The 27540-nt window shown below is 40.6% G+C and overlaps 1 protein-coding gene and 1 long non-coding RNA gene across 9 annotated transcripts in view; one reads left to right on the forward strand and one right to left on the reverse strand.

Moving 5' to 3' along the window:
* The window catches only part of ncor1 (nuclear receptor corepressor 1), a 54545-nt gene that overhangs the window by 16421 nt on the left and 10584 nt on the right, over positions 1-27540 (forward strand). For 5 of the 8 annotated variants that reach the window (XM_044042157.1, XM_044042160.1, XM_044042158.1 and 2 more), the window contains exons 10-32: positions 433-605; positions 1909-1999; positions 2176-2354; positions 2520-2574; positions 3035-3136; positions 8803-8933; positions 10359-10645; positions 13625-13690; positions 15853-15989; positions 16079-16172; positions 17592-18039; positions 18134-18260; positions 18907-19084; positions 19659-19826; positions 22172-22338; positions 23164-23278; positions 24071-24156; positions 24814-24982; positions 25065-25190; positions 25282-25365; positions 25451-25701; positions 26521-26824; positions 27127-27354. In XM_044042157.1, the coding sequence (XP_043898092.1) occupies positions 433-605; positions 1909-1999; positions 2176-2354; positions 2520-2574; positions 3035-3136; positions 8803-8933; positions 10359-10645; positions 13625-13690; positions 15853-15989; positions 16079-16172; positions 17592-18039; positions 18134-18260; positions 18907-19084; positions 19659-19826; positions 22172-22338; positions 23164-23278; positions 24071-24156; positions 24814-24982; positions 25065-25190; positions 25282-25365; positions 25451-25701; positions 26521-26824; positions 27127-27354 (3766 nt within the window). The remainder of the gene's footprint in view (positions 1-432; positions 606-1908; positions 2000-2175; positions 2355-2519; positions 2575-3034; positions 3137-8802; positions 8934-10358; positions 10646-13624; positions 13691-15852; positions 15990-16078; positions 16173-17591; positions 18040-18133; positions 18261-18906; positions 19085-19658; positions 19827-22171; positions 22339-23163; positions 23279-24070; positions 24157-24813; positions 24983-25064; positions 25191-25281; positions 25366-25450; positions 25702-26520; positions 26825-27126; positions 27355-27540) is intronic. The other 3 variants (XM_044042164.1, XM_044042165.1, XM_044042162.1) reach the window with 2 other exon arrangements.
* On the reverse strand, positions 18223-23193 carry LOC122779633. The gene is made up of 3 exons (XR_006361593.1): positions 23129-23193; positions 22021-22432; positions 18223-18314 (listed from the first exon to the last, which is right to left on the reverse strand). It is a non-coding gene; the product is annotated as an uncharacterized LOC122779633 (long non-coding RNA).

Below are 27540 nucleotides of genomic sequence, written 5' to 3' on the forward strand. Positions count from 1 at the left end.
AGCCTGTAGGAAAGAGAAATATAACAGACATAGTTGATAATTAACTCGATGGTTGGGTTTTAGATACGGCGCTGCCATTGTTTGCATCTATATTGCTGACACAGCAAGAGCCAGGATCATGTTAGAATAAATGAATTTCAAGCAAACTGAACTCTGTTCATTTCATTCTTAATTCAGAATTTTGCAACCAGAATCTATAAACTGTGCTGATCTGTTGTACTTTTTTGGTTGAAATGCAGAGAAAAAAAGCTTGCTGATATAAGTCACGGGGGTAAAATGACAGCATTAACATTTAGTCTACACTTCAGTTAGTAGTTAAATATAATCAGTGTAGTTGTTGTTGACAGATTTTGTTTGGAATATCAGCACTGACTTTGAAAACACTATCCCTGTATTTGCATGAATATTGATACAGTTGTGCATTTTTCACAGGAACAAAAGATCTGCCAGCGTTACGACCAGCTGATGGAAGCTTGGGAGAAGAAGGTAGAACGAATGGAGAACAATCCCAGACGCAAAGCCAAGGAGAGCCGGACACGGGAGTACTATGAAAGACAATTCCCTGAGATCCGCAAGCAGAGAGAGCAGCAGGAGCGCTTCCACAGGTAACAGTGTTTACTTAAGACTGCGCTGCACAGCTTCTTATGCTGTGGTTCAATAATGGTACGGTTTGGAATGGTAAAACCCTGGGTCAGGCTTGCACTTAGACTGAGAACAGTACCTTTACTTGGTAGGTGGGGTGTGGGCTTTGCCTGACGGCCACATAAATTTGTACGTCATTGCATGCAACACAACAGACAACAACAATGAATCAAATGTTTTCCCTGCTTGGTTTGTGGTTGTTAGTCTCAACAAGACATCAAGCTTTGTGTGAGAATAAACCGCAGGCGTTGAAGAAAGATCGCAAGGGAGTGACATTTTTCTGTCAGCTGATTGGGCGACTCCCTAGTTCCTGGTGAAAGTACCCTAAACTTTTATTGACTCTGCCCGATGGCTTGTGTGAAGGGGCACCTTGAAAGGGGCTGTCCAGACAAAGTCTGTAACTAACTACTATAATTTTACCTGGCCTGGGTTTAACTGTTTTCTTACAGTATAATTTATTTGGTTTGAAAATTGTAAAGAATGCCCAGTGCAATTTCCTGTACACACCAAAATCACAGATCAAAACTTCACAGATCTAAACTGTTTCTCTGTGAATCTTCTGCAATGTGTGTTCTGTAGTGTAAAGGTTTTAAATTTATATGTCTGTTTTACTTTTGGAGAAAAAGTATTGTTATTTGTTCTTATAATTTCTTATAGCTTTATAAGTCAAGTAACTGAAGTAACTGAGCAAAATGTGACTGCAGTCACATCACAATTATATTAATATTCACTCCTTCACTCCTTTGATGCATTAAAACTACTGAAAATAATTGCATGTACCCAGACATAAACTAGTATCTTCCATTGTTAGGCTATCTGTTCAGCTATCAGGTAAACAGAGGGCATTAGGTGGTGTTTGGTGGCCTACTTTGGTCAGTGGGCTGTCTGGGAAGTCGGGCGGGGGTCAGCATCCTGTGTCTAGTTACTGCTGGAGCCGATGCTTTGTGCTTTCATTGTAATGTCAAAGTTAGAGTTAGCACGACAGCACTGTTCATGCAGACTGTTAGAATGAAACAAGCATTATTGTTTTGCTCATTAGTAATGACTCCAGTGATACTATTTGTTAATGGAGCTTCCAAGTACAATTCAACCAGGGTTTGACTGGGAAAGTAAATTATAAGCCTAAATAATAATAAAAGCCTGTAATCCTCATTTCCTCTGAAAATAATTAAACATAAAGGGTGATGTCTTTGCACAGCATGCAAATATAATGCAACAGTTAATATAAATTTAACATTTGTAACCCAATATTTCCGTTTTCCACAGGGTTGGACAGCGTGGAACAGGCCTTTCTGCAACAATCGCAAGAAGCGAGCATGAAATTTCTGAAATCATTGATGGCCTTTCTGAGCAGGAGGTGAGTCCTAAATGTTTTCCATGTACAAAACTTGTTTAGGTGAGCATCTCTGTGGAATTTTTGAGAATGAGAATGTAGTCTGAGTCATTGGGCAGTGACACAATTTTGTTTATTTGAAATGAAGGTGTGAAAGGTGAGATGTCTCTGTGTAACAGTTTTTCTCCTCTTTTCCACAGAACAATGAGAAACAAATGAGACAGCTCTCAGTCATCCCTCCTATGATGTATGACACGGAGCAGAGGCGAGTCAAGTTTATCAACATGAACGGCCTGATGGACGACCCAATGAAAGTGTACAAAGCCCGGCAGTTCATGAATGTCTGGACCGAACATGAAAAGGAAATATTCAAGGACAAGTGAGTCTTTTTTTAGTTTTGTAGGTGGCACAGTATTCCCGGGTTGCAGTTTGTCCTCATAAATCTGTAGTGCTGCAATGGTATATGGACCTTCATCCCGTCTCGCACTTGCACTAATATATATTTGGCTGTGGCACATGAGTAACAGACGGCAACTCTTTGCAGGTATTTCCAACACCCCAAGAACTTTGGCCTGATTGCCTCCTACCTAGAGAGAAAGGTAAACTTCTGCTTGTATTTTCTCATCTGTCATATCACATTAGTAAGATTAAAGTGGAAAAAAAGTACAACAAATAAGTGAACTCTGTGTTCTGACATTATTTTCATTATTTTACACTGTATGAAAAGAATATATATTACTATAAAATAGAAATGCTTGAAAAAGCCCACCATGCAACACCCTATTATGCTGGAATATCTGTTCTATCTGTTCTAATGAGTTGCATCCATCCTGAAATGTAAAAGAACCTACATTTTAAAACTGAATTTTCAAAACACACATGTAAATATTAATCTACTTTTCAGACTTCTAAGATACCCCTCTCTCCAGGGCATAGTTTATTTATTCCATTCATTCAGTTAAATCTCTGGGAAAAAGTAGTGGATCCCTCTGAAATTTCTGAACACATATAAATAACGAATAAACTGATGCATCAATGCGTGGCCACCTTTTCTTTCAGTGTGTTGAGGACTGCGTCTTATACTACTATTTAACCAAGAAGAACCACAACTATAAGACACTGGTGAGGCGGAATTATGGAAGACGGAGAGGAAGGAACCAGGTAAGAGTATATCGCTTTGTTTCCACCAAGTGGAACGGTTCAGTTCGATACAGTATGTTTCCAAAAGGAATAGTACCAAAATAACCACCCCCAACCGTTCCATTTTTTGGTACCCTTCCCTTGGGGTACCAGAGTAAAATGGTACAGTCAGGGTGGCTCCACCCACAACAGTCACCTGATTGCGCGACAGAAAAATGTCAGTCCCTTGTGATTGTTGTAAATATGTCATATAAAGCTTGGGGCAGGGAAAAAAGAGCTGCTGGATGTCCTCCGCCGTTGTTGTGTCACGTTTGATGTTGTCACAGCACTATGACATCATGCTACTGGCCATCGGACACAGCCCATAAAGTTTGTTGTGAGAATAACTCTAAGGTGGTTAAGATGCCATTGCTCTCAAGCTTAGCTGGCAACTTTCAATGTATCTGATTCGTTTGCCACTTGTTTCATTTATCCACACAAAGATGGCACATTGTTTGTTTGTTTTTTAAGCTTAATTCTTTTATTTATGTAAAAACCTGGTCAGGATTAGAAAAAGTGATGCCGACCCTCAGTTTTTATCTTAATGAAAGAGGAATAAATAGATTTGTAAATACACAGAAAAATAATTGGCAAATGTTTTAAATGTATTTTAGTTGTTTTAGATTAAAGATAAAAGGCAGACAACAGTTAGAGGACGTCATATTGGACTTTAAGTGTTTTTTTGACAAATTACTAAAATGACTATAAAAGATGGAATGGTGTTTCTTTCCACTGGAGGAGGCAGAGAGCCCAGGAATTCATGAGCACTAGATTTGTGAAGTGGTAACTGTGAAGTCTGTTTTGTCTGTTTATGGAGTTCATGTTTTTTTCATATGCTGCATCATCATTACGTGCAATGCTTTTGTCATTTTTCCAAATTTCAAGGCATTGTTCATGTAATACTGTTAGTGCATTTTTTGAATTTTGTATGATTGAATCATAAAAACTAAATGTTTCTCTTGGAGTTGTAAAGCTATTTGCTTTGCCTGCTCCAGTTTTCCCACAACTACATTATATATTTTTTTCTCTGCTGTTTGGAAATGTTCAAATCTGGGTTTAGTGAATCTCTAAACTACTGGTGTGACTTCACAACTGCAGTTTTAGAGAATATAATGTGAGTCATTAGAGAGGGAAGGCAGAGTACAGAGTGAGGAAAAGCAAGAGCGATGGAATGTAGGGTGAGTGAGAGAAACACTGAAAAAAAAAAACCTCAGTGAGACAGAGTCAGTGCTGGCAGCTTATCTGATTTAGTGTGTGCTGTTGGTTTTTTCATTTTCCATTTCCTTTTCTCTTCATCTGAGGGAGAGAGAGACAGACAGACAGAGAGAGAGAGGAAAAAGTCACCCCTCTCTGAAACATCAAAATTGGTACAGCCCAGCCATCTGACAGGCCCAAAAAACTCACTGTGCTGCTGTGAGTGCCAATCAAAGAGGAGTGCACGGCAGGGATTACCTTGAGTGACCCTGCATAGATTAGTGTGTGCATGTGAGATGGACAATTCTTTGGGCGGCTTAAGCGGCCTGATGACACGCTTTCCTGGAATATGTGCGGCAGTGCCGTGGCCCGGCAGCCCTTCTAAGGAGCTCTGCTATGGTGCTGTCCTGCCCCTCCACTGCTATCGTTACCACCGCTATGGAACTACTGGAGGCTAAACTCATATTTGCAACACCAGTAAGCTGTGGCTCACAGCAGAGCGAGGGGTTTTTATGAGCAGCAAAAGCTTGCAGGTATGTCTGTAGTTTTAAAACCACAGAATATTTTTTTTTTTACTTGACACATGCTTTTTTTGTCCTATCTTTTTTTTGTTCTGTTGCTCTTGTGCTTGGGCAGGTTGTTGTAGTCAGTCACCCTTGGCTATTTTAGGGTTGTTTTTCTCTAGGACGTATGCAGACACGGTTTTTGATTTAACGGTCAAGCCAAGGCTCTGTGGTTATTGCTGTGCATATTTGTTTATACTCTGAGCTGTGAATTGTTTTGACAAGAACCAGTAGAACGTAGTTTTTAATATTGAATTTTAAAATAAAGCATTTGTTAGATATTAGGAATTGGCCACTTTGATGTCGCATTAAACATTTATTGAGTAATTTGTATGTGCCCCATGTCAGCTGGATATGTCTCATGTACATGAATGTTTTGACATGCTTGTGTGAACACATGTGTACACACACACACACACACATACACACAAACATGCATGCATGTGAGCGTGTTCGCGCACACGAAAACAAACATCAGTTCTGTATTTACCCTACACACTCTTGCAGAAGCCTGAACAAGCTACATTTCCCTCTATTGCTGCAACCATTTCAAATGAAATACATGCTCCTCGCATCTGAGGGTCTCCGTGCTCATTCTAGTTAATTTAAGCAGACTCGATGAACCTCTGGCAAATTGAATTAAGACCGGCTGTAATACAGTTTGACCTTTTATGGTCTTGAAAATACTTTTTTTAATCACTGTAACATTTATCTTTAGCCTAATGAGATTGTGCTTTACCTTGATGCCTTTTCCTTCACAATAATTTAATGGCCTTCCACTAATGGACAGTTAACACAGCATTATTTGGTTGTTGTCTGGAACACTTCCAGTATATATTAGACCTTTGGTTATTATCAGTTTTTGGAATATTGCATTTACAATATTATGTAGCGTTAAACTGCATATCCTGATAAATATGTCCATATTATTCAGCTCCTCAGGAGAAACAAAGATAAATGTGAAACTAAGCCCCACAAACTGTGGGTATGACACAACATTTAACTTGCATACAAATCCTGAAAGTGTTCTACCGCAGCAATCCCTCAAGTTGGATCTCATCTAATATATCAAAAAAGCACATTAAATTTGGTCAGAGGAACAGAACAGGGATGAACTTGCACATAGATTAAAACCCTCCTGTTATATGTCAATATTTCCCTGTTTGTGCTTGATTGAAACGATTTTTCATGTTTTATTTATGTTATTATTTCTTATTATCATTGGATTGATTATTGCACTGACTGGTGCGTATGAAGGTGGCACATATTTATTATTATTTCTAATGTTAATAATATATATTTTTTCATTTATTTCTCCTGCTGTGAAACTGCATGGAGCAAGAGTAAGAGATTCCTCTGGTGGCTGGCATTCTGTGGTAGGAAAGGGAAGATTGACTTGTGGCTCTGCTATTTCCTAAATCAAACAGGACTTGTGAATCAGCAAAAGAAATTAAAACTCTCCAAATATTTGAGCCAGGTCAGGAAAGAGCTTCATTTAAAACTCTAAAAACCCACAGAACCACAGGGCCTCATTGACTTTTGGAGAACATCTGTGTGGAGGCTCTTTACGCAGTGTGGGAGAAGAGGCAGGAATTCCATGGCTCCCTGACCACCTCCAAAGCAAACACGAGCACTGCCATACCCAACCAGAACAGCAGCTCAGTGAAGGACATGGATAGGGAGAATAATCACCCTAAATCAGACTACTCTCCTCCGCAAAACTGCCTCTGAATTGAGTTGAGTGCCAAGACATTCTTTGCTGACTGTTGCAGACAGGGAATGATTCAGTCCCAATTCCCTTTCACGTGGTCTTGTCTGTGTACATTAATGTGCAATCTGAACCCTGGATCTGTAGGACTTTCCTTATAGAGCTATACCGTTCAGCTTACATCATCATGCTTTCCTGAAGAGTAGGGTTTTCATCCAGAAAAAATTACTCAATACCATCTCCGAGACCATGATACATCAGTGACAACTCATGTAAAGAGTTGTCTGACCTAGTAAAAAAAAAATACAGTCTCATTCCCTGTAACTGTTTATTTTCTTTGTTTCTCGTGACCTGGCACTTACCTGTGGTGTGGTAGGCTGCCACTGTTTGTTTTGTTTCTGGTCGGACACAAATAATAAATAATTGCATTATTTACCTGTTCGGCAACACTCTCTAAATGTTACAGACCACAGCATTTTTGTATTGATACTCTTTCAAATTAGTATCTCGTTCATTTTAACTTGAAGTAGCTGAGAAAGAGGAACATCATACCACCTACAGAATGCTTATGAATACTGAATACCAGCAGCATGCAAGCATCCAAGGATTCAAGCAAAGGTAGCCTGAAAGCAAGCATCTTGACAAATAAACAGTCAACAGCAAGGACATCAACTACAAATCAGATTTTCCAGTTTTGCCTACAATTGATTTAAAGGACATGAAGGGAATGCTGTGAACTGACCAGCCTGATAAAATGTGGGGTAAACTTAATATTACATGGCATGCAGTTTTCTTTTAAATGGATTAGATTTGATTTTGTTAATCACTCCACCTCTAAAAGGCTGTCCCTGATTAGAGCTGGCGAGAGTCAGGAGACACACTCTTGAAAATGGCTACAGTCTGAGCAATTGAGTCTGACTCTGATCAAATAATTAACTGCTGAGACTGTCTGTTTGTAGAAAGAGTTGTCAGGCATTTCTGCACCACTCTTTTATTTGTTTGATCTGGCAGACCGTCTTTTCATGTGCAGATCTATGTTGTTGTACATAGACGGGCCACAATTCTACTTTAACAAAAAAAAAAGAGAGAAGAAATGTTGTAGCCCTCTCTTCCATCTCTTTGCCTCAGTCCATTTCATTTGCCTTTGCCATTGAGTGAAGCACATTCCTTGACCCCATCTGGTACCAGCATGGGATGTTTGGCTTGGCATAGCCAGACTTGTTCCAGCACAGCACTTTCATGGAGCAGGCAGGAGGAAGCATTCTGTGGTGTACCGCGTCAGCGGTGATGATAAAAAAATGTTGCTCTGCCCTCAATCAGTCTGTTGGACCTGCTTTTATAAAATCCAGTTTTGAATGGTGTAACTCTGCTCTCGTTGGCAGTGATATTGATCTGAACTCAACCTCCACTCATTTTGAAATTGCAAACTCATCTTCACTTCTTTTTAAGAGTTCCTTTTTTAATTTGTTGCATCGGGTTATGAAATTCATAGAGAAATACCAAAAAAACCCTCTTCTCATTTTCTCAGGGATTTACAGAGAGAAAGTAAATGTCTTAGAACCCCAGCTTATGAAATAACAATCCAAATCACATAATTTTCTTATTAAGGCACTACTGTATTTAGTGTGGTTTTTGCATAGCCGTAAACTATCAGCACAGGGTATTTACAACTAGATGCTTTACCTTTGGTCTAGTTGCTGTATCTTCAGCATTTGTATCATTTAGGAAACATGAAAACAATTTGGAAGGCTGATCATAAGGTGGCAGAATACATATCTGCTGTTTACTTCACTCAGTCCGATTACTTAGTTTTAGTATGTTTTTCTTTATTAATTTTGAAATTTTAAAGGTTACTGAGACTTTTATTGTGCTGTACATTTTAAGGTTGGTCCTCTGGGCTCACAGGGCCATTGCAGGCACTGCTGCTAAAAGATGGCTATTGCTTGTTAGCATATACAAACCTCAGCCAGGAGGAATTAAAAATCCGGGTATTGCAGAAAGTTTTTTGATATGTGGTATATTCTGCATCACTGTTCATTAGCACATAACACCTTGTCATATAATTCTCAAATGCTTGTTGAATTACTTTTTTAAGGTATACAGAAGTGTGTACACATTGACCTTTTTCTTAATGTTTCAAGGAGAAACGACTCAATATTTTCCCTTTTGTGTTGTGTCTCCAGCACATTACACGTCCCTCACAAGAAGAGAAGTCAGACGACAAAAACGAGGAAGACAAATCTGAGAAGGCTGAGAAAAAAGAGGACGAGGAAAAGAAGGACGAGGAAGAGAAAGATGAAAAGGAGGATTCTAGGTGAGTTATGAATAGTTGTTTGTCCTGGTGATATTCTACTCCCTGTAGGCCCTGCAGGTAAAGCTGCTCAGTTTCAGCATTTGGTCCGTATGCAACAATTACTAGAAGGGATTCTGTTTGTTTATATTCTAACATATCAGTTAATTGTAGCTGATTGAGTTTAAAAACTGGTTGTTCCAGTGACCCAGTGTATATTGACAATTTGCTTTCAAACTATAAAGAAAAGTGGGGACTGGAGCATGTACTCTGGTTTATTTTCTACCAGGCAGTTAACTTGTGACAGCACAGCTATTACTGGACATTTTGGTCATTTCCCCTTAGTATCTGCAGATCTTTTACTTTTCTGTGAGAAGCCTTGCTCTTCTGCATTTAATGACTTTTTAATTTGTCTCACCACAGTTTCACAACGATCCAAACTTTTCACACTTCTCATATTGTAACTGATCTCTGACTTAAAGCTGTAGTGTAGGGCTGCACGATATCAGGAAATCATGCGATAAGATTGCTGAACATTGCAATGACGATATCGCTAGATTAAATTAAATTTAAAATTAATAGATTAAATAGATACATTAAATTATACAAGTAAAAGCATTTGTTTTGTTGTGTGTTGATGTACAGTAAATGATGAGATGAAGATGCAGGCAGGAAGTTGTTTTTTTAGAAGGCCAGGGTGTTTACATTTGCTGGTATTTCAGCCTGTTTTTTACATTTTGAGAACTCATCACGTGTCCATGCTCACGTACAAGATACAGAACTGGGCAGGAAGAAAGGAGGAAAGGATGCTGTCCGATTTGGGGGCGCACGGCCTGGCACTCAGAGCAGGAGTGCGCCGCTGTTTATTGAATGTGGGGGAAACATTTATCACAGTTCAAGTGGTTGTTTGCAATACCTATATTGTTGCGACCACTGAGTATGTACCACTTATGTAAGTACTTCGGGCATGAACACCGTGTCCCAAGTGTATCAGCAGTAACACAGACTACCACAGCAACCTTACTCTGGCTGTAACTTGTTGACTTTGAATGGATCTGAGAACAAGAGTTAAGATTCACAGTGTTGGCTTCACATAAAATTATTTTATTTTGCTGCTTAAATTTAGTTCGTTTCATAGTGTCGCACATTATGATACGATTTTACAGAGTCAGGCGCTTGGCAGAGTGATGTGTGTTTTTGTGGTCTAGACAAGACTGAAAAAATGGCAAAGCAGTATCTGTTTTGCTCTTTTTAGACTAAACTTGCTAACTCGTTAAAAGACTGCTCAGCTTGTGTTTAGACAAATTCTCAAATACTTTTCTCCTGCGTTCAGTAATGGATAAAGCGAATAGATTACAAAAAGGCTCTGTTATTGCTGAGTAAGAAGGGAGGTGATATTTGCCTTACTAACGGTCTCTAAAGCTGTGCGTTCGCTCTCCAAAACCACAGGGAAATTGGCAAGGACAAAGAAAAGTGTGACGGTGGGGAGGACGAGGACGGAAAGCAGCAAAACACACCACGCAGGAAAACTGCCAACAGCCAGGGCCGCCGCAAGGGAAGGATCACCACACGCTCTATGGCCAATGAGGCTGCAACTGTGGCAGCTGAGGAAACACCTCCCCCTGCCCCTGAGTCTACCTTGCCAGATCCAACGCATCTCCCTAAAGCTGATCCAGCACAGAAGGCCATGAAGGACCCTTCAAAAACCCCACTGTCTGCCATGGATGCCAACAAAGGTGATTTGTCTTGGGCTTGTTCTCTGTACATTAAATGTTGTTTTCTGTATGTTAAATACGCTTTTACTGTATTCTTTGATATGTTTTTTGAATACGTAACAGAAATGACAAACAGCAAAAATGACTACAGTGAAAGAATGATAACTCAATCATAAACAATACATACATGTACATAATATTACAGTTGATTGTATCATGGATAGATACTATCAATGTGAATAGTGACGTACACATTTGTCATACTTGACATGTTGCTTATTTTTAGCTTGATTATTATTTTATCACACTAACATGATAAGAAATCATAAACCAGCTAGATCGTATTGGCACAATTTCAATATATTTTTCAGAGGTTCTTAGACACCAGCGATACCACAAACAAACTTTTTTTTCCCAGTAACAAATACTTTAGCCAGGTTTGAAGAAGGTTTGAACTGATGTAATTTATGTTGCCTTTCAGTCCAAGGCTTAACAACCTCTTTTCACAAATTAGATGTTACCCTTCAAATAAGTACTCCGATGTCAAATTTTCCTTTCAGCTAACATTGTTACTCATGAAATAACAAATCTGATACTGAAAATATTTCATCACATAATATGTGAAGAAAAGGCCTTTCTAGATGTCTGTGCCTTTTGCTCCATTCATTTTGGATGTCACATTTTCATGTGGTCACTTTAACGCAGTCATTACATACCATGTAATGCACACAGCAACCTATACATTCGTCACATCATCCTGACGGATGTTAGCGTCCTCTGATCGCTGCAGTTTCACAGTATTTTTACACTTCTCATGGACCATACATTGATTATACCCACCATTACAATATTAACACAGCTCAACACAAAACTTTTCCCTCTCTACCTGTCACACACTGACAGCAGACACACTGACAGCAGACATTCTCAGTCAGCTTTTGGGAAGTGAGATCCAGATCATGTGTTAAACCCAGCTGTGAACAGTCTTACTCTGTGCTTTCGGTCATATCTTGAAGGACGGGTGTTGATACCAGGTCTTAATGGGGCCACATTCGTCAATCTGTTCACTTCTTGTTTTATGAGCCCGAAGAATGCAAGAGCACATGTTAGATTTACATCTATAATTTTAGAGACATGTCAAGCTAAAGCTCAGATTGTTCTCTGTCCTGCAATCCACGTCCCTCAGGATTCTTTCTGTAGTCTGTCCATCACCATGACAATCCACAGCTCTGGTTTAGCTGTTGTCATGGTACTTTGTCACACACTTGATTTCTTCCTCACTTTGAGGTCTGTCTCTCTGACAGTGCCTGCTTTGGTTTGCAGGTATCCAGGGCCCAGTGTTAAGTGTTAAGCGTTAAGCATCATTATCTGTTTAGAGTTTTTCTACATCACCTGCTCCCACTACTGTCTTTTGGGCTCTGTTTTAATCAGCAGTCTGAAGTTCTGCAAGTTCTGCTTGTGCAGTGTGTCTCATCTATACTGTCAACCCTCTGACCTTTCTGGCTCCTTTCTGACCATATCATGGTTTACGTAGGCCTGTATCAACTGTTTGTTTGCACTCTTGTAACCCCTGCCCTGTAATATTCTTAGAAATCAGTGGGTTACTTGCTGAACAGTAGCTATCTGATGGTCTGTCCTGTTGAAATGGTACAAAGGAAATTGCTGAATAATGTGTGAATTTGTCATTAGGTGAGACTCTTTAGACAGAGACCTAGCCTGTTTTCATTTACTGGAGATTCATGATCACAAATTTCCCCTTAATCACCTTAAAGCAGCCTAACCTCTCATAGTAAGTTGTTAGTTTTGCCGACATTGAGACAGAAAGCAGACTAGAGGTACGAGCTGCTTAAGGCCAGAATCATACTCGAAGAGGTCCACTATGGTCCAAGTAATGTGTGTGCACGGACTCTATGTGGATTTACGTGAGCGCCCTTACGTTTTGTGACTACCCAGATCATACGTGCAGAGGTCAGAAAAGTACAGCAAAAGAGTCGATAACTGCCAGTTATAACTAGTCCACCAGTACCCATACAGCCCTTTGCTCAGATAATAGAAGAACATAAAAATAGGGGGAAACACCTGGCAATGAATTGCTGCCACTGAAATATGACATGGGATCACGTTTGCATGTGTGGTACACTGATCTGAGGCATTTTTAGTATGAAGCGAACTATAGCCACGTACATCAAAGCAGCAAATTGTACAACGTGGAAAGTATGATCAGGTCCTTAACAGTGGGAATTGATCTCCTCATCTTGGAGTTGGGTGGTGGGCAAGACTCCTGATAATGTCAAGGGTACATCTGCTGCTATATTAGTCCAAATGTTTACACAGTCACAGTGGGTGCCATGGAGGAGAGTGGGCTAGAGTTCACTCTGCCTCCACACCAACCATGCAGTTCTGTGAATTTTGTGCGTGTATTTGTGTGTGTGTGTGTGTGTGTGTGTGTGTGTGTGGTGGTGGTGGTGGTGGGGGGTGTAGTCAAACCAAGGCAAGTAGGAGGAGTGTGTATGAGATGCCCAGTGTCACAGTTGAGGGGGTGGGTGGTTTGGTTTGGCTCTCCTATCTAACTATTTGTCTCCATCCAAGGCCCTTTCCCAAAGAGGGAGGCACGGCTCTCAACTCCTCCACTGTCTGGTGCTACATCAGCTGACCAAGGCCCTCCCCTTGTAGATTATACAGAGGAGGAGGGCTTGCACTAGGCTGTGGGGTAGGGAAAGAGAGAGAGGGAGCGAAAGAGTTAAAGAAAGATAGAACAAGAGTGTAAGTGAGGGAGCAGGTCTCGTCAGCCCCTGAATGTAAACAGATTATTAGATTACTGGCCATGAGAAGAAGGCGGCTGAAGAGAGGGCTGTCACACACTCTCTCTTTTGCTCTGTCTCTCTCCCCCTCTCTCTCCTTAAGTCTTTCTCCCTCCCTCCTCCTTTTCTGTTGCTCTCCCTCTCCCTCCCTCTCTCTGTTAGTGCTTATGGGGCTTTTTTTCTTTTCTTTGTGATTTAGCTAGTGCTGGTGAAACCGGAGAAACTTCTCGCTGGACCGAGGAGGAGATGGAGGTTGCCAAAAAAGGTAGCATTTCAATTCATTTCTCCTTCGCTTTATTTCTCCCTGTTCTTCCTCTGTTTCTCTGTTGCTGCCTCTACTTTTTTATGACCCTTTCATGTTTCCCTCCTCTCCTGTCTTTCTCTTTTTCTTTTGTGATTATCTGATGTTGCCTCGCCCTGACCGTTCCTTGCATGCACGCAGGAATGAATGTGCACATACACAGAAATTTGTGCTGCTGCTTTACTGGAAGCTGTCAGAAACCCATGAAGGGTTTTAAGGATTTCTTTCTTGTCTTTTAGATTTGCTGCTCTGCTCGATTCTCAGAATTGATCTATTAAAGCGATCCATAAATCTTTATGCACTTTAAAACGCTTTGACTGATCCTCTTAAAAAAAAATTCTGAATCACTATGGCGTTGTGAAATTCTTTAAAATGTTGCATAATGGTCTCAGAATACAGAGTGCTGCAGTAAAGCCGTTATGCCAGAGAGTATGTCCTCTCTCATCCTCTGTCACTCTTTTTGCTGGCTTTGTTGGTTTAGGATTCTAAGAACCACACACTGGGGATTTAATGTGGATTAATTAAGACTGTTTTGTGAAGCTTTGAGATTAGCGCCCCCTTGACAAAATACGTTGCTCCTGTGATCTCCTCAGGCATTCAGACCTGTATTCTAGCTTTGTCCGGATTAGTGTGCATGAATGAGACCTGCTCGACCTCATGTAGTTATATGACACAGCAGGTTCAGAAATCAGTTTTATGCTATGTAGCTTTACAGGCTGCATCGCATAGAATTGCCAACCTATTGATCTCCATAAGCATACTAATCAGATCTTCTCAAATCTAACAGTATAAGTTGAATGAAGAGGGCTATTTATTGAGTTTTGTTACATTATCTCACAATATACGGACGGTCACAATAGTTACAATAAATATAAAATGGCAATGAAAGTTTAATTTCTTAGCATTGTCGAAAACCTTTCGTCAAGAGAATTTGCACAAAATATGTGGGTAGATTGTTGCCATGGTGATACTACACTACTGTTGTTTCTCTAAAGTGTTTATGCAGATCGAGGAATGGAAAAAACATTAGATATACCCAGTGTCTTAAAAAGTTTAAATATGTGGATACTCTGTTTAGTCCTCCTGTCCTCATTCTCTCATTTAAGTGGAGGAGTAACGGAGCATTTTGTTTAGCTCTGTGGTGATTCATCACTTGTTTGCCAGTATTCATCATCTCAGTGGGGCTGGGAGGAAGGGGATGTCACAGAGGTGACAGGATTTAGAGAGGCGATGCCCTCATGTCAAAGGTAAATGGCAGTCTGCCAGTTGAGTGCAGCTTGTTTAGTGAGACCATAAAAGCTGATTTTGTGTTAAGTGCAGTGTTAATCTTGATGAGGAAGTCCAATAAGCAGGCACTACTGCAGGGCCCCAGGAGTGCAGTATAATTTTGTAGGTATGCCAAAGGTGAACCTCAACGACAACACAAAATCATGACAGCCTGTGATTGAAAATTATATCTTATTGGATCATGACTTTGATAAGACATTAAGTAGCAATAAGAAGAGAAGTTTATGTTAAACCAGAATATTGACGTTGATATTGAAGTGAGCATAACATGAAAAGCATATGCCAGCTGTGCATACTCCATGTAATACAGTATAGCACTCTCTAGTCCAGTTGCTGGTGTGCCCTTGGTTTGGTTGAAGAGGAAGAAGACATTAACCTGAGAGGTTATGCAAGGAGCTCTGCCGGCACCCACACCTGTACAACCCATCACTCAGACAATACATGGACATAGAAATGGGGGCAAACTCCTGACAAGAAATTGCCACTAATGAAATAGAGTAGGAGAACTTGCACAGAACTTTATTTTGGTATGAATGCAACCTTGACCATGTACTCATTAGTGGAAATGCATAGTGAATCTCTGCAGACAACAACAAAAAAAAAACATGGGAAGCCGGACAAGTTATACATGGGAAAAACACCTGAGCCTGCAGTCTGAATGTAGGCTTAAATACCTACAGTTGAATATGGTGCATAAAATGATCTGTCATCTGACACTCAAAAATCTGACACTTAATGTAGCATTAGCTTGTGTACATGGCAGTGTATTCAACCCTAATTATCATATTGTTGGACACACATTTTCAGTACTTAATATTCATATCCTTGTCTTGGCCCAGGGCTTGTTGAGCACGGGCGAAACTGGACGGCCATTGCCGAAATGGTGGGCACAAAAAGTGAGGCACAGTGCAAGAACTTCTATTTTAATTACAAGAGACGTCACAACCTGGACAACCTGCTCCAGCAGCATAAGCAGGTAAGCTATTTATCTTACGCCCTGTGTTGTGGTTGGTCATTGAACTCTCGTAACTTATGTATGAATGCACAACTGTATGCGGTTCCCAGGATACAAGGCGAACCCGGGCTGATAGGTCTCAAGGTGAAGGTCTAGCCACAGCATCACCCGATGATGATGAGGACAACGCAGATGACAGTGAAGGTCAGAGAGATTGATAAAAGAAAGCATTTGCTATTTATTCAACACACAGACAAGCACATACACTCTCACTTGAACACTTTTCGTCCTATTCAACTGACTGAAATGTTACGGCAACATGGGTGAAGGACACACAGTAGGCTGATGTACTTTTTTAATCTTTTTTTTTTTGTCCTTGATTGTGAATTGTACAATGTATTCAATGCAGAAAATAATAAGAAAAAATATTTAGAGATAAGACAGTGTAAAGCTTAGAAGCCTGATCCAAAATGCCCTGAACTGTCACTGCTATTGCAGTTGAAGTTTTAATGAGAGGGAGGGGAGGATCAAATGAGAAAAAGCAAAGGGGGAGCAGTAAAGATAAAAGATATGAACTAATTCTGACTACATGGGCGCTTGTTGCATAACAGTTCTCTTTGAACACAAAGAGCTGGATTTCTTGTTTGATCCCACAAGACTGCTCGTCTACATGTCTCATTCCTCACCAGAGGTAGCAGACGTAGATGTAGCTGTTTAGATTGGCAGAGGATAGTACAAATTTGTTTGTCGTACAATGAATTTGGTCATGTGTCTTTGATCCTGGACTCATGGAAACACAAACTGCTCTGTACAGGCCAGGGTCATTTGAAGCATACAGATCCATAACTCAATTAAAGTGTGCTGAGAAACATTGTGATGGTTGTTGTTTAGATGTTTAGTAATGTTGCATCTTTGATTTCAGGATTCATTCATATAATTCATCTGTAAATTCATTTTCATAGACATAGCATCCGAACTTCCATCACCATGGCAACAACCGCAAACCAGCACTGGCAGGCAGATTTTACTCTGTTTCTAAGGAGTAAAAATCATAATAAGGAGCTTCGTATTTCAGATGAACTGATCACTATGTGCCTGTTAAATTTGCTGTCAGTTTATTGTGTAGTTGACATTATGCGTCTTTTGAGATGCCTTGATTTTAGCACAGGCATGAAGCAAGATCATAAACTTCACAAAAGTTGTTCAAATACACATTGTTGTAGGACTTGTCAAATATTTGTGTGATATAACAAAAAGTGTCTCATAATCTGTTTAAGGTGTATATTTCTGATGAGCAGAAACTGGTCTCAAAAATACCTTTTTCCAAGAGCAGGTATTGACGGATAACCTAAGTGACACACTAAACTTTGTAGTACATTCTCTTGAGTACATTCTCGTACTACAACAGTACAATCTGCTTAACAGCTGATAACCTAATTATGTAAACTGCATACATACATTTTCTTTACATCACTGCAGTTTGCATTTATTTTGCATCAGGTCTACATTTATTTTAATGTTCCTTTTATACTTAAATGACAATACAATTTGCTTAATAGTAGTTGCAATGGGTCTCATGCAGTCTTTGACATTGTGGTATTTTATCATGTCATGCCCTCTCAGGTGGTGACAACAGCTCTGATACGGAGAGCGCCCCGTCCCCCTCTCAGGCTGACTCCTCAAAGACTGCTGACTCCAAGAGGGCAGACAGTGCTGCAGGAGAAGGTCATTGCTCTGACCAGGACAAAGCTCAAGCCAGTAATGGCAAGGCCCCGGAGCACTCATTTGGCGAACTCTGTGTCAAGGAAGAGAAGAGCCCAGAGAGTGAGACTGGATCACATGAGGAAAAGGCCAAAATGGCTCCCTATGCAGCCTCGGTGCATCCCAAAACTGAACCGCAGGATGTTGACATGAAGACTGGAGAAGTTCAGGTTAAGGTAGAGCCTGAGATGAAGGAGAAAGGAGAAAAGGGAGATCATGGTGAGATGCAGAGGGATCTTCATTCAGATAATGACTCCAGTGCCACCTGCAGTGCAGATGAGGATGTTGATGCAGAGCCTGAAAGACAAAGGTGTGTTTTTGTCATATGTGTTTTATCACGTGACAATTGCAGTTTAAGAGAACATAAAGCATGACTTGAACATTTTTTTTATTTATTACAACAGAATATTCTCTATGGAAAAGTCTTCAATGATTGGCCCTGCAGGCACAGTGCTGGTGTCCCCACCCAAACCAGCCCACCAGCTCACCATCCAGCAGCTGCAGCAGAGGGCAGCTGCCATCCCACCCATGGTGAGTCACAGTTTCATACTGATCCACTTAGACTGGCAGGGAGGTAGCAGCAGTCTGAAAACATACACACATCTGTAATTAAAAGCAGCGTGATTAAATGATAAACTATTCTTGCACAAATTGTAATTTCCTTTCCCCATTCCGTTATTGGATTCATGGCTTTTTTTAGTGACTAACTGATTCTGATCTTCCATTTAAGAACTAGAATTGACAGCAACTTTTCTTCAATGCAAAAATATATACTTTTCTACTTGGTTAAAGCGCTAAACGGACTGGCTCAGAAATGTGAGCTACTGACCGTCTGGCTCAGCATGCTCAAGAAAAAAAATAGCCAATTCTGCTCCCTGGCCAGTCACTCGGCATCTGTAATATTTGTGTATTCTGTCAGATCAGACCCTATGGTTCTGCTGTGTGCTGTGCTGCTGTTGTAATCATTTAATCTGGATAATAAACCATGTCTTCAGCAAAATGTTATAAGTTATATAAATTGTCTGTTTTAATAGCTATTAAATTCATCAATCATCTTTTCAAAGCTACATTTTCTGTAATATGCTGGTTTTATTCAACCTTTTATCGCAGTGCTTGTAAAAGGTTAACATTCTGAATTATATTGAACTTGGGCCTTATCTGTCCTTAACTTTTCTAGTTGCCCGGTCATTTTAGTCCTGGTGGCATACCCATCAGTGGACTTGCAATGTTTCAGCACCAGATCAAAGCGGTGCATGAGTCTGCTCACCAGGAAGAGAAGCAGAGACAAGATCAGGGAGATCTGGAACGTAGACCTGCCTTCAACACCCGCAGCCCCACTGTGATCGACAGAGATGGTAAGCAACTGAAAAACTTCTGCTTTTATTTTACTACTTTGTCCTTGTCCCTCCTCTTCTCCATTCATTCCCTGTTGCTGCTACTAGTGAGCTATTCACAGCTAATGCATTTGCTGACCCTGTTTTACATATGATGCAAACCTAAATCTGTAGCGGGCAATGCTACATCTTCTCGGTTGCCTGTGGCAGAATGGACTGTGGTGCTTTCTGAGGTTACTGACTTGAGTGTTTCAGCATATGACCCTTCAATGTAGTCAGACATGTTTTAGCCAATCCGATTCAGAAGGTAGGGTGCTAACTGCATTATGGTTTGTATTTTTTTGCCCTTGTTTTTTTTTGCAAAGTCTTCAGCACCTTTTTGCTGGAGTGCTGCGAAGAGCAGAGCATCTCTGTGTAAACGGCTGGGCTTTGTCAACAAGATATATGTTACATGGGTTTGAGCAGGTGTGTGTCCAGGTGGTGGTGTTAGTTGTTAGAGGCCTGTCCACTCTCGGTTAGCTCAGTGCTTGCTGGCATTGAGTTCTTCTTTTAATAGTGGTTGTTTTCCCTTTGTCCTTATGCCTGTGTACTGCAGGTAAGCTCTTATCCTACATGCCTTATGACATGAAGCTGGCTCTGGACCAGGAGGCCCTCTCTGGTCGGCCAGGCTCTCCCTACAGACTCTCTCCCAGGGAGCTGAGCAAGGCCTCACTCCAGACAGACCCCAACGCCCCCAATGCCTCCCGCTACAGTGTGCCGCCAGGTAAAAGCACACGTCTGTATCTCTTCCCCCCCCCCTCCTTTCCCTTCTTGCCACCTGCATTTCTGTTTCGATATGATTTAGCCTTGTCCGGGTCCTTTGTGTTTGACAGTGGAGGCACTGTTGACTGTTGGCAGCGGGATTTATCTGCTTTTACATTTCAGTTTGACATGTTTTGTGTGTCCCTACGATTTACACTCTTACAGGCTGGTATGTTGTGGAGTGGGGTAATGTTTAATGTTTAATGTTTTTTTATGTTTTTAATGTTTAATGTTGGGGTTTGGCAGTGTTCCAGAGCATTAGCAAAATCAGTCTGAATTTCCTCTTGTCCAAAGGTGTATGTATCCAGTGCCCACATTGAGGTTAATATCATGTACAGCTTGTATTTAATCAATGTTTAGCTGACATGTGGAATGCATTTGTATCCTTGTGCTGGAGTTTCTTTCTCTCAAGGAATACAGAGCCAGAATTATTATAGATTTATATAAAAAAATATATATTCTCCAATGTTTTATCATGTGTCATTTTCTGTGCCGACCTCAAAATTAAGGGTGAAGCTTTGGTTGAGCTCAAGAGACAATTTCTTTGTATGTGTTGTGGCTTTTCTGTTTTGGTTGGTTGATACACAACACTTGTGAGTGGTGTGTTATGGATTCAAGTTTTTGAAGCCATGCAGAACCTGGATACTTGAATGTGGTAAAATACACTGTGTGCTTGTAAATGTGTACCAATATAGCAGAACTGAAACAAGCATGAGCCAGCTCTTTCTGGTTCACGCACAATAGTAGGTTGGAGATTTTATAACTGCAGTGACTACATCAGCCCATGATGCAAGTATTTTTTTGTCTGTCCACCAGTTCACAAAACACCAGCATGTAACTTTGAGCCTTCAAGGCCCCTTGTGCTACCGTTTTGTTTCAAGATAATAAGCTTGTGTGGTTTGTAAATCATTGCCAGTCAATAGTTGCCATCATCACCAGTTTATTTTATGCTTTTTCAGATTAACATAATGTTTCCTCATTTTAAACGCTACTTCACTTGTAAAATCCAGTATCTTCGGGTTAGACCAGGTTCATGTACTTTACATATACCAAGTACTGACTGTGATGCACTAACATTATATTGAACAGATGACTCTTGTACACATACCCGAGAGGAGTGATATATATAATCTTATTTCTGTAATTTTATAGTTTATTACTTAACATTGAGCACATGCTGAATGAACTTATTGCACTCTGATATGTAATGAGACCTTTATAATCTAAGTGTTTTATATTTCAAGTGCAGACATCTTCAGTAATTGATTCTAATTCATTATCTATTTTTAAACAAAAATATCAAATAAACGCTGTTAGGGATTATCTCTAATTTCACCGTCAGTTCACTTTCAAAATACAACCCTTTATTGTTGTGGTTAGACTGTATTAAAGCTACATATGATGGACAGTTTCATTTATTTCATTTAACTGATGTACTGGTTAAACAGACATTAGACCAAAGCTGTAGGCAAGTTGTTTCTTTACAGGCCTGCATTTATATCCTATATTTTTACAGAATTGGGACAGCAGGAAAGTCCTGCCACTGTTAAGGGTAAATAATTGGGTGACCTCTAACACATTGATGTGCAAATAAAACATTCACTATGTAGGACTACCAGTTGGACTTCTACTACAGCTGGACTACAATAGTTTCTCTTATGTGACATTTGGGGCAAACATAATGCTCATGCCCGGCAAATTAGGTTGTTGTCCCTGTTTGTGAACTGTAGCATGAATGTTCATGTTTGTCACACAGTCTCCCTGCAATAGGGATTTATAAATTCGTCACTGAGTGGCTTGTTTTCTTATTTGTCCCTCATATGAGCCAAATGGAACGATGACGTCCATAACTGCTGGGGGATTTTTGATTTAGTATAGTGCAAATCCTGAGGCGTAGTCCCTGCAGGGAGGTGACTCCTGGGCTGTGTCTATCTACAGTATGTGTTTGTGTGTTATGATGCATTTGGTCCACTCTGCTTTCCCAGGAGAAGCGAAAGCAGACAGCGGGCTTGTACAAAGGTTACTTCAGGCTGAGGAACAGGCCATTAACTGACATCTTTAGTACTTATTTCATTACTCACTGGAGTCATTTTGAATGAATGTGAATATTTTATCATGCAGTCTTTGATATGATTTAAACTTAATGGAACACTTACTGTATGTTGGGTAGATTGGTGCCGCGAAGTCAGGGCATTCAGAAGCTGTTTTGCGATTTCCTTGTATACGGACATATTTAATGGCCAAATGTTGGCTGGGGATCAGTTGTGTCTGATTAATGTTTTTGTTCTTTTTTAATATTCTCTCCAGTCCTCCACCCTTCCCCCAACCAGCTGGTCCAGACTTTGCCAGATGGAGGCCGTGTGACATTCAGTCGACCCAGCCGACCTCCCAACATTCCCTCTCCTCCTCCACTCATTCCAACCACCAAGCCCACGGACAAACCCTCCTTCATCCATGGAGGCTCCATCTTGCAGGTAAGACACTGGAGGGGCACGAAGGCATTGATTGACTAGTTGTGGTTCCAGTGGAGCTCAGCATCTCTGAATCTGCACCACCAAGTGCTATTCACTAGAGTTGAGAAAAACCAGTGTCAACAGATTCAATTCAAACAATTTATAATGCACACCTCCTTAAAATGAATGCATCCATGTTTGATGGTGGAAGAGTTTCCTTAATTGTCACTATGACATGCAATATCAGTAAAATGCATTGTCCTTATTCTCTCAAATTTAACTGAGTGTTAAAGGTAAATGCCTCAGGTTAGTCCCCAAAGAAGTAGTATGTATCAGACATCAACCTTAAATCCGAAGTGGAACATTTTGTTGGTTTGAATCAGCCAGATTTAATTTGAAGTCTGATAGTTTAAACTCTGAATATGTGCTGCATATGTGTTTTGTTCTCTCATTTTACGTATTAGCCCTCTGCATACGCCTGTATTTGTTTATTTAAATAATTATCTCTAAATTATTTCCTGAGTAAAACAAACAAAACAAAAACAGACCAAACAAACGTCAAAAACATAACATTTTTGGCCACAGTTTCAATACATTACAAGAGACTATACACACATACAGTAAATGAATGCAACTGGGCATTGGGTGCATAAGAAATTCCTTGAGCTTAGATTTCTTAGTCACTCAGCTCTACAGATGTTTTACAGGTATCTTGTGCCCTGTATGGATATTTACTTTATGAATGAAGAGTATAACTTTTATAAAAGAGCATTTCCTTTACTTACTTTCTCATTTTCATGAATGCACTGACCTGACCTTGAAATTTGTTCTCTTCTTGCAATCCAGGGAACTCCTGGCACGTACCTCCCACCCCACACTGTCTATGGGCCAGAGGGGACTAAGAGCACTGTGGGCTCCATCTCTCTGGGTCTTCCTCGGCAGCAGGATCCCAGCAAATCTGGTAGGACTGGAGATGTCACATTACTACACTACTTTGTCTGCATTTCAGGACACCATTCAAATTAAACCAAACATGAGGCTTATTGTGAAGCAGAAGTCTTCTTTGTGGCTTTAAGTCTTAAAGTGACAATGCCACCTTCTTCTAGTTTATGGAATGATGTAAGCAAAATCATTAAAGAAAAACAGATATAATAGTTGGACCTGAGATTATACTAATCTCGTCCCCAGTTGCATCCACAGTTTGTGAAGTGGCCATTAACTACAACAATTTCTAGACTCTTCATGTTCATATTTATTTTATATCTTCCTACTTTCCATTCATCCTTACAGAAACACGAGGTGTCTCGTAAATGTTCTCACAAGAAGTGCATATGTGGGTCACATCGGAGAGCTAAATATATAATAAAGGACGCTCATTACAGAACAGTGCTTCGAATTGACTTGAAATTTTTTTCAAATACTGACACATACACTATTGATATTTCCACATAAACCCGTATGGGTAAGATTCAGTCCAATTCCCAGTGTTGCTGAGAACAGCTGCATAATTGTATAGCCAATTGTCTAAGCATTGGCTATTGAATTATGTCAAATGTTCAGGCCAAAAGTACCCAATAGCTGACACAATATGAGGAACATATGTCGCATAAATGGCTGAATGAAAGGCAAATGAATAAGAGTTTTGCACTTTAATGTAGAAAAGCACCTTATAAGAAAAGTGCAGTGCCTTTACCTCTACTACAGTAGATGATATGTCACACAACAATAACTCTCTTCTAATTTGTTTTCTCAGGAGCTGCAATTCCATCTATACACGATGGTAGAGGCAACCCAACAAAAGCGAGCGAGGGTCTGGCTTTTAGAGGATCAAATACTCATGTAATGACAATTTTTTCTCTTTGTCTTTTTTTTAAAGTCATTTTATGTTAGAAAATGTTGTGTCACTCTTTTTGCTGCAGAGCTCTTCCTCTACCTTACCTCTACCTAGTTGACAAAATGCATGATTTGATCACACTTAAACTGCGAGTGCCCAACAAGCAGCCATAGAGGCGCTTATGGTTGACGCGCATCAGTGCTTCTAACCACAAGGCGACGTATAAAAAAAAATTAGTCTAGGAAGTCAATGAGATGGCGTCTACTGATTGCTGAGATTGCACATAGTGCTTACATTTAAATACATATAACAAGTCACATTTTTCCAAACTCTGTCAGTTGATAGTACTTTTTTTTTCTTTTGAAAATGTAGACTGCTTAATCTGTGGAATATGGCAAAAAAAAATATAAGCCGCATTGGGTTGCTTTACACCTTTGATCATCAGTGCATTATGTGATGAAACTAAAAACAGGGAGGTATCAACTGAGCCAGAGAAGAATAGAATAGAAGTGGCTGACACCAAAACAGCCTAATGATTGTCATGCAACCATGCGAAATTTTAATGTTCACGCTCAAAATAGTCATATGCAAACATTTTGGCTAGAACTCTGTGTTTTATCACTTTGTTTATCACTCACTGTTTCATCTCTTTTCTAAAATAGAGCACGCCAGCCCTGCCTCAGTCCAGCATTGCTGCTGACCTTCTGAAGAGCACAATCACAAAGCTAGCCACAGAGGACATGAACATACCAGACAAGGCAAGAGGTGAACAGCTGGCTAAAGGTCATGTCATCTATGAAGGAAAGAGTGGTCACATCCTCTCTTTTGACGGTAAGTTATTGCTATGTCAGATAACCATAATGTATTTATTGACCTCAAACACAAACATGATCATTCATTTTATGTCCAAAAGCTATCAAGAACCCCAGGGAAAACACCCGCAGCCCCAGAACAGGCCATGAGATGAAACGCACTTACGACATGATGGAAGGACCCATGAGCAGGGCACACACTGGCAGGGAAGGTGCTGCATTCGAAGGTACTGCTTGTGTATAACTGAGACTGCAATATGTCTGCTGGTTTGTTTGTCCTATACTAGGAAGCTAATGGTCTCTATGTTTTTATCTTAGGGTTATTTAGCAGAGCTTTGCCCAGAGACGGTATCCATGGAGATCCTAAGGAAAGACCGCTGATCACTGGATCCATCATACACGGTAAGACAAGTCAAATTTCATGTCACTCAATAGCAGTATTAAATTGTTAAAGAGGAAAGCTGAAATACTTTCAAAACATTACCAGGAACACCAAGAACTGCTGCTGAGACTTACGAAGATGCCATGAAATATGGGAAGCAGATAAAGCAAGAGAGCCCACCCATCCGGTCGTTTGAAGGTGGTATTAGCAAAGGCAAGCCCTATGAGGGAGTGAATACTATCAAAGAGATGGGACGCTCGATTCACGAAATCCCCCGGCAGGACCAGTCTGGCCAAGACATCTGCAAGACCCCAGACATGTCAGACAGGAGAGTTTTGGACGGTGCCATGTCTCAGGTAGGACAGCTTGAGTTTGGAGTTTGCCATACTGTTTTACTGTAAGGGATAATTTGGGTTGTATGAGATATTAACACATTATCAAGACTGACTTCAATATGGGTGCTGCCATTTCTGTGAACCAGCCTGGGATCTGGACACTCGCTCTTACTGATATTCGGAAGAGAAAACATTTTTAAGTCAATATCTTAAGAAAGTTTGCCCCTTTATCTTGCTGTAAGACAGCCTTTTCTGGCTGGAAAATGTATGTAAACTGCTCTCTTCCTGCACCAAAGTCCATAGAGAAACAGCAATTTTATTTAATAACATAATGGGAGTTTTTAATCTACTGCTTACATCAGTACATTCAAATGTGTTATCTTGTAACTTAGATGTTTGAAAACCTCTTTGTGACACAAAATGATCAAACAAGGCAGCAGTAGGCCAGCACTTCCTGTGTCCCTGTGTCCACTGTTTTTCTTGCCGGAAAAGGTCGTCTAACAGTGAGATGAAGTGGTGAACATATCCATAATATATTGTGGATTTAAGCAGGCATTAATTTAATTAAGTGTGCCTTTTTAAGTGGCTGTTTTTAGATCTGTACCTGCTGGTAGCGACATTATCAGTAAAAGCAAGTTTACGAGCCCCAGGCTGCTTCACGTATTTGGCTATGTGTTCTGCAGCTCAAGACCTGTACGGTCAACATATTACATTTGTTGATATCTGAGGCTGGTTTATTGTTAACATTTTACAATGAAACATGCAAAGTCTACAATCAAATACATTCATTGTAACCAATGACACCCAGTATCTGACCTTATATTTACCCCCATCTACTAGATCCACCCTCTCAACCAGTCGACTATCAAGCACAATGTCAAGTCCCTCATCACCAGCCCATCCAAGCTTCCCCACAACATGCCCCAGCTCGAGGCCATGGAGCGGGCTAAGTATGAGGACAGCAAGCCAGTACGCCACAGTGTGGTCAACTCTACCTCTGTCCTGCGCTCCACACACCAGGAGGCTAGCAAATCCCAGCTTAGCCCGGGCATGTACGAGGATGCCAATGCTCGCAGGACACCCGTCAACTACAGCACAAATCCAGCATCCAGAGGTTCACCCATGCTGGGACGTGCTTCAGAGGGTATCTATTATCATGTTGTTCATAAGCCTTTGCCTGAAGTTTGCCAGCAATTCTTTATTAGTCTAATATATTTATTACTCCAATTATAGGGTTAGCTGAAATTGAAGTTGACTCTTATCTTGCTTTGCTTGGTCTTATTTGCTTACATTACATTAAGAGAAATCCACTATATGCAGCCACTGCCAAGGACATTGACGGAACGCAAATAATTCCTGATTTGATTTTCACGTCACTGCTGTTCCGTCAAGACATAATAACTTTTAACAAATTAAATGACTCTTGGTTTTCTCTCTCCTACAAAGGTGGTATGAGCTCAGCGAAATCTGCGGCACATGAAAGAAAGACTAACATGACCCCAACACAGAGGGAAAGTGTTCCTGCAAAGTCCCCAGTATCAAGTGGTGACCCTGTCCCCTCTCACAGCCCCTTCGACCCCCACCACAGGCCTGTTGTTCCAGGGGAAGTATACCGAGCCCACCTGCCTCCACATCTTGACCCCACCCTGGCCTTCCACAGAGTGCTGGACCCAGGTACTGTCCGTAAACCCTCTCCACTCTGTCTTACTGCAAACAGAACAGGGCTGCTTCGTGGTAGATTGGGTCGTCTTTGGACCTTGGAAAAAAAAGTGTTACATATAGATGTGAATGTGCAAATCATATCATAATAACAGCCTTGATTGTGAGTAAACTGACAGCAACAGAGGCCCTCTGATTCAT

The sequence above is a fragment of the Solea senegalensis genome, linkage group LG13 (genome assembly GCF_019176455.1).
Source record: "Solea senegalensis isolate Sse05_10M linkage group LG13, IFAPA_SoseM_1, whole genome shotgun sequence".
NCBI lineage: Eukaryota > Metazoa > Chordata > Actinopteri > Pleuronectiformes > Soleidae > Solea > Solea senegalensis.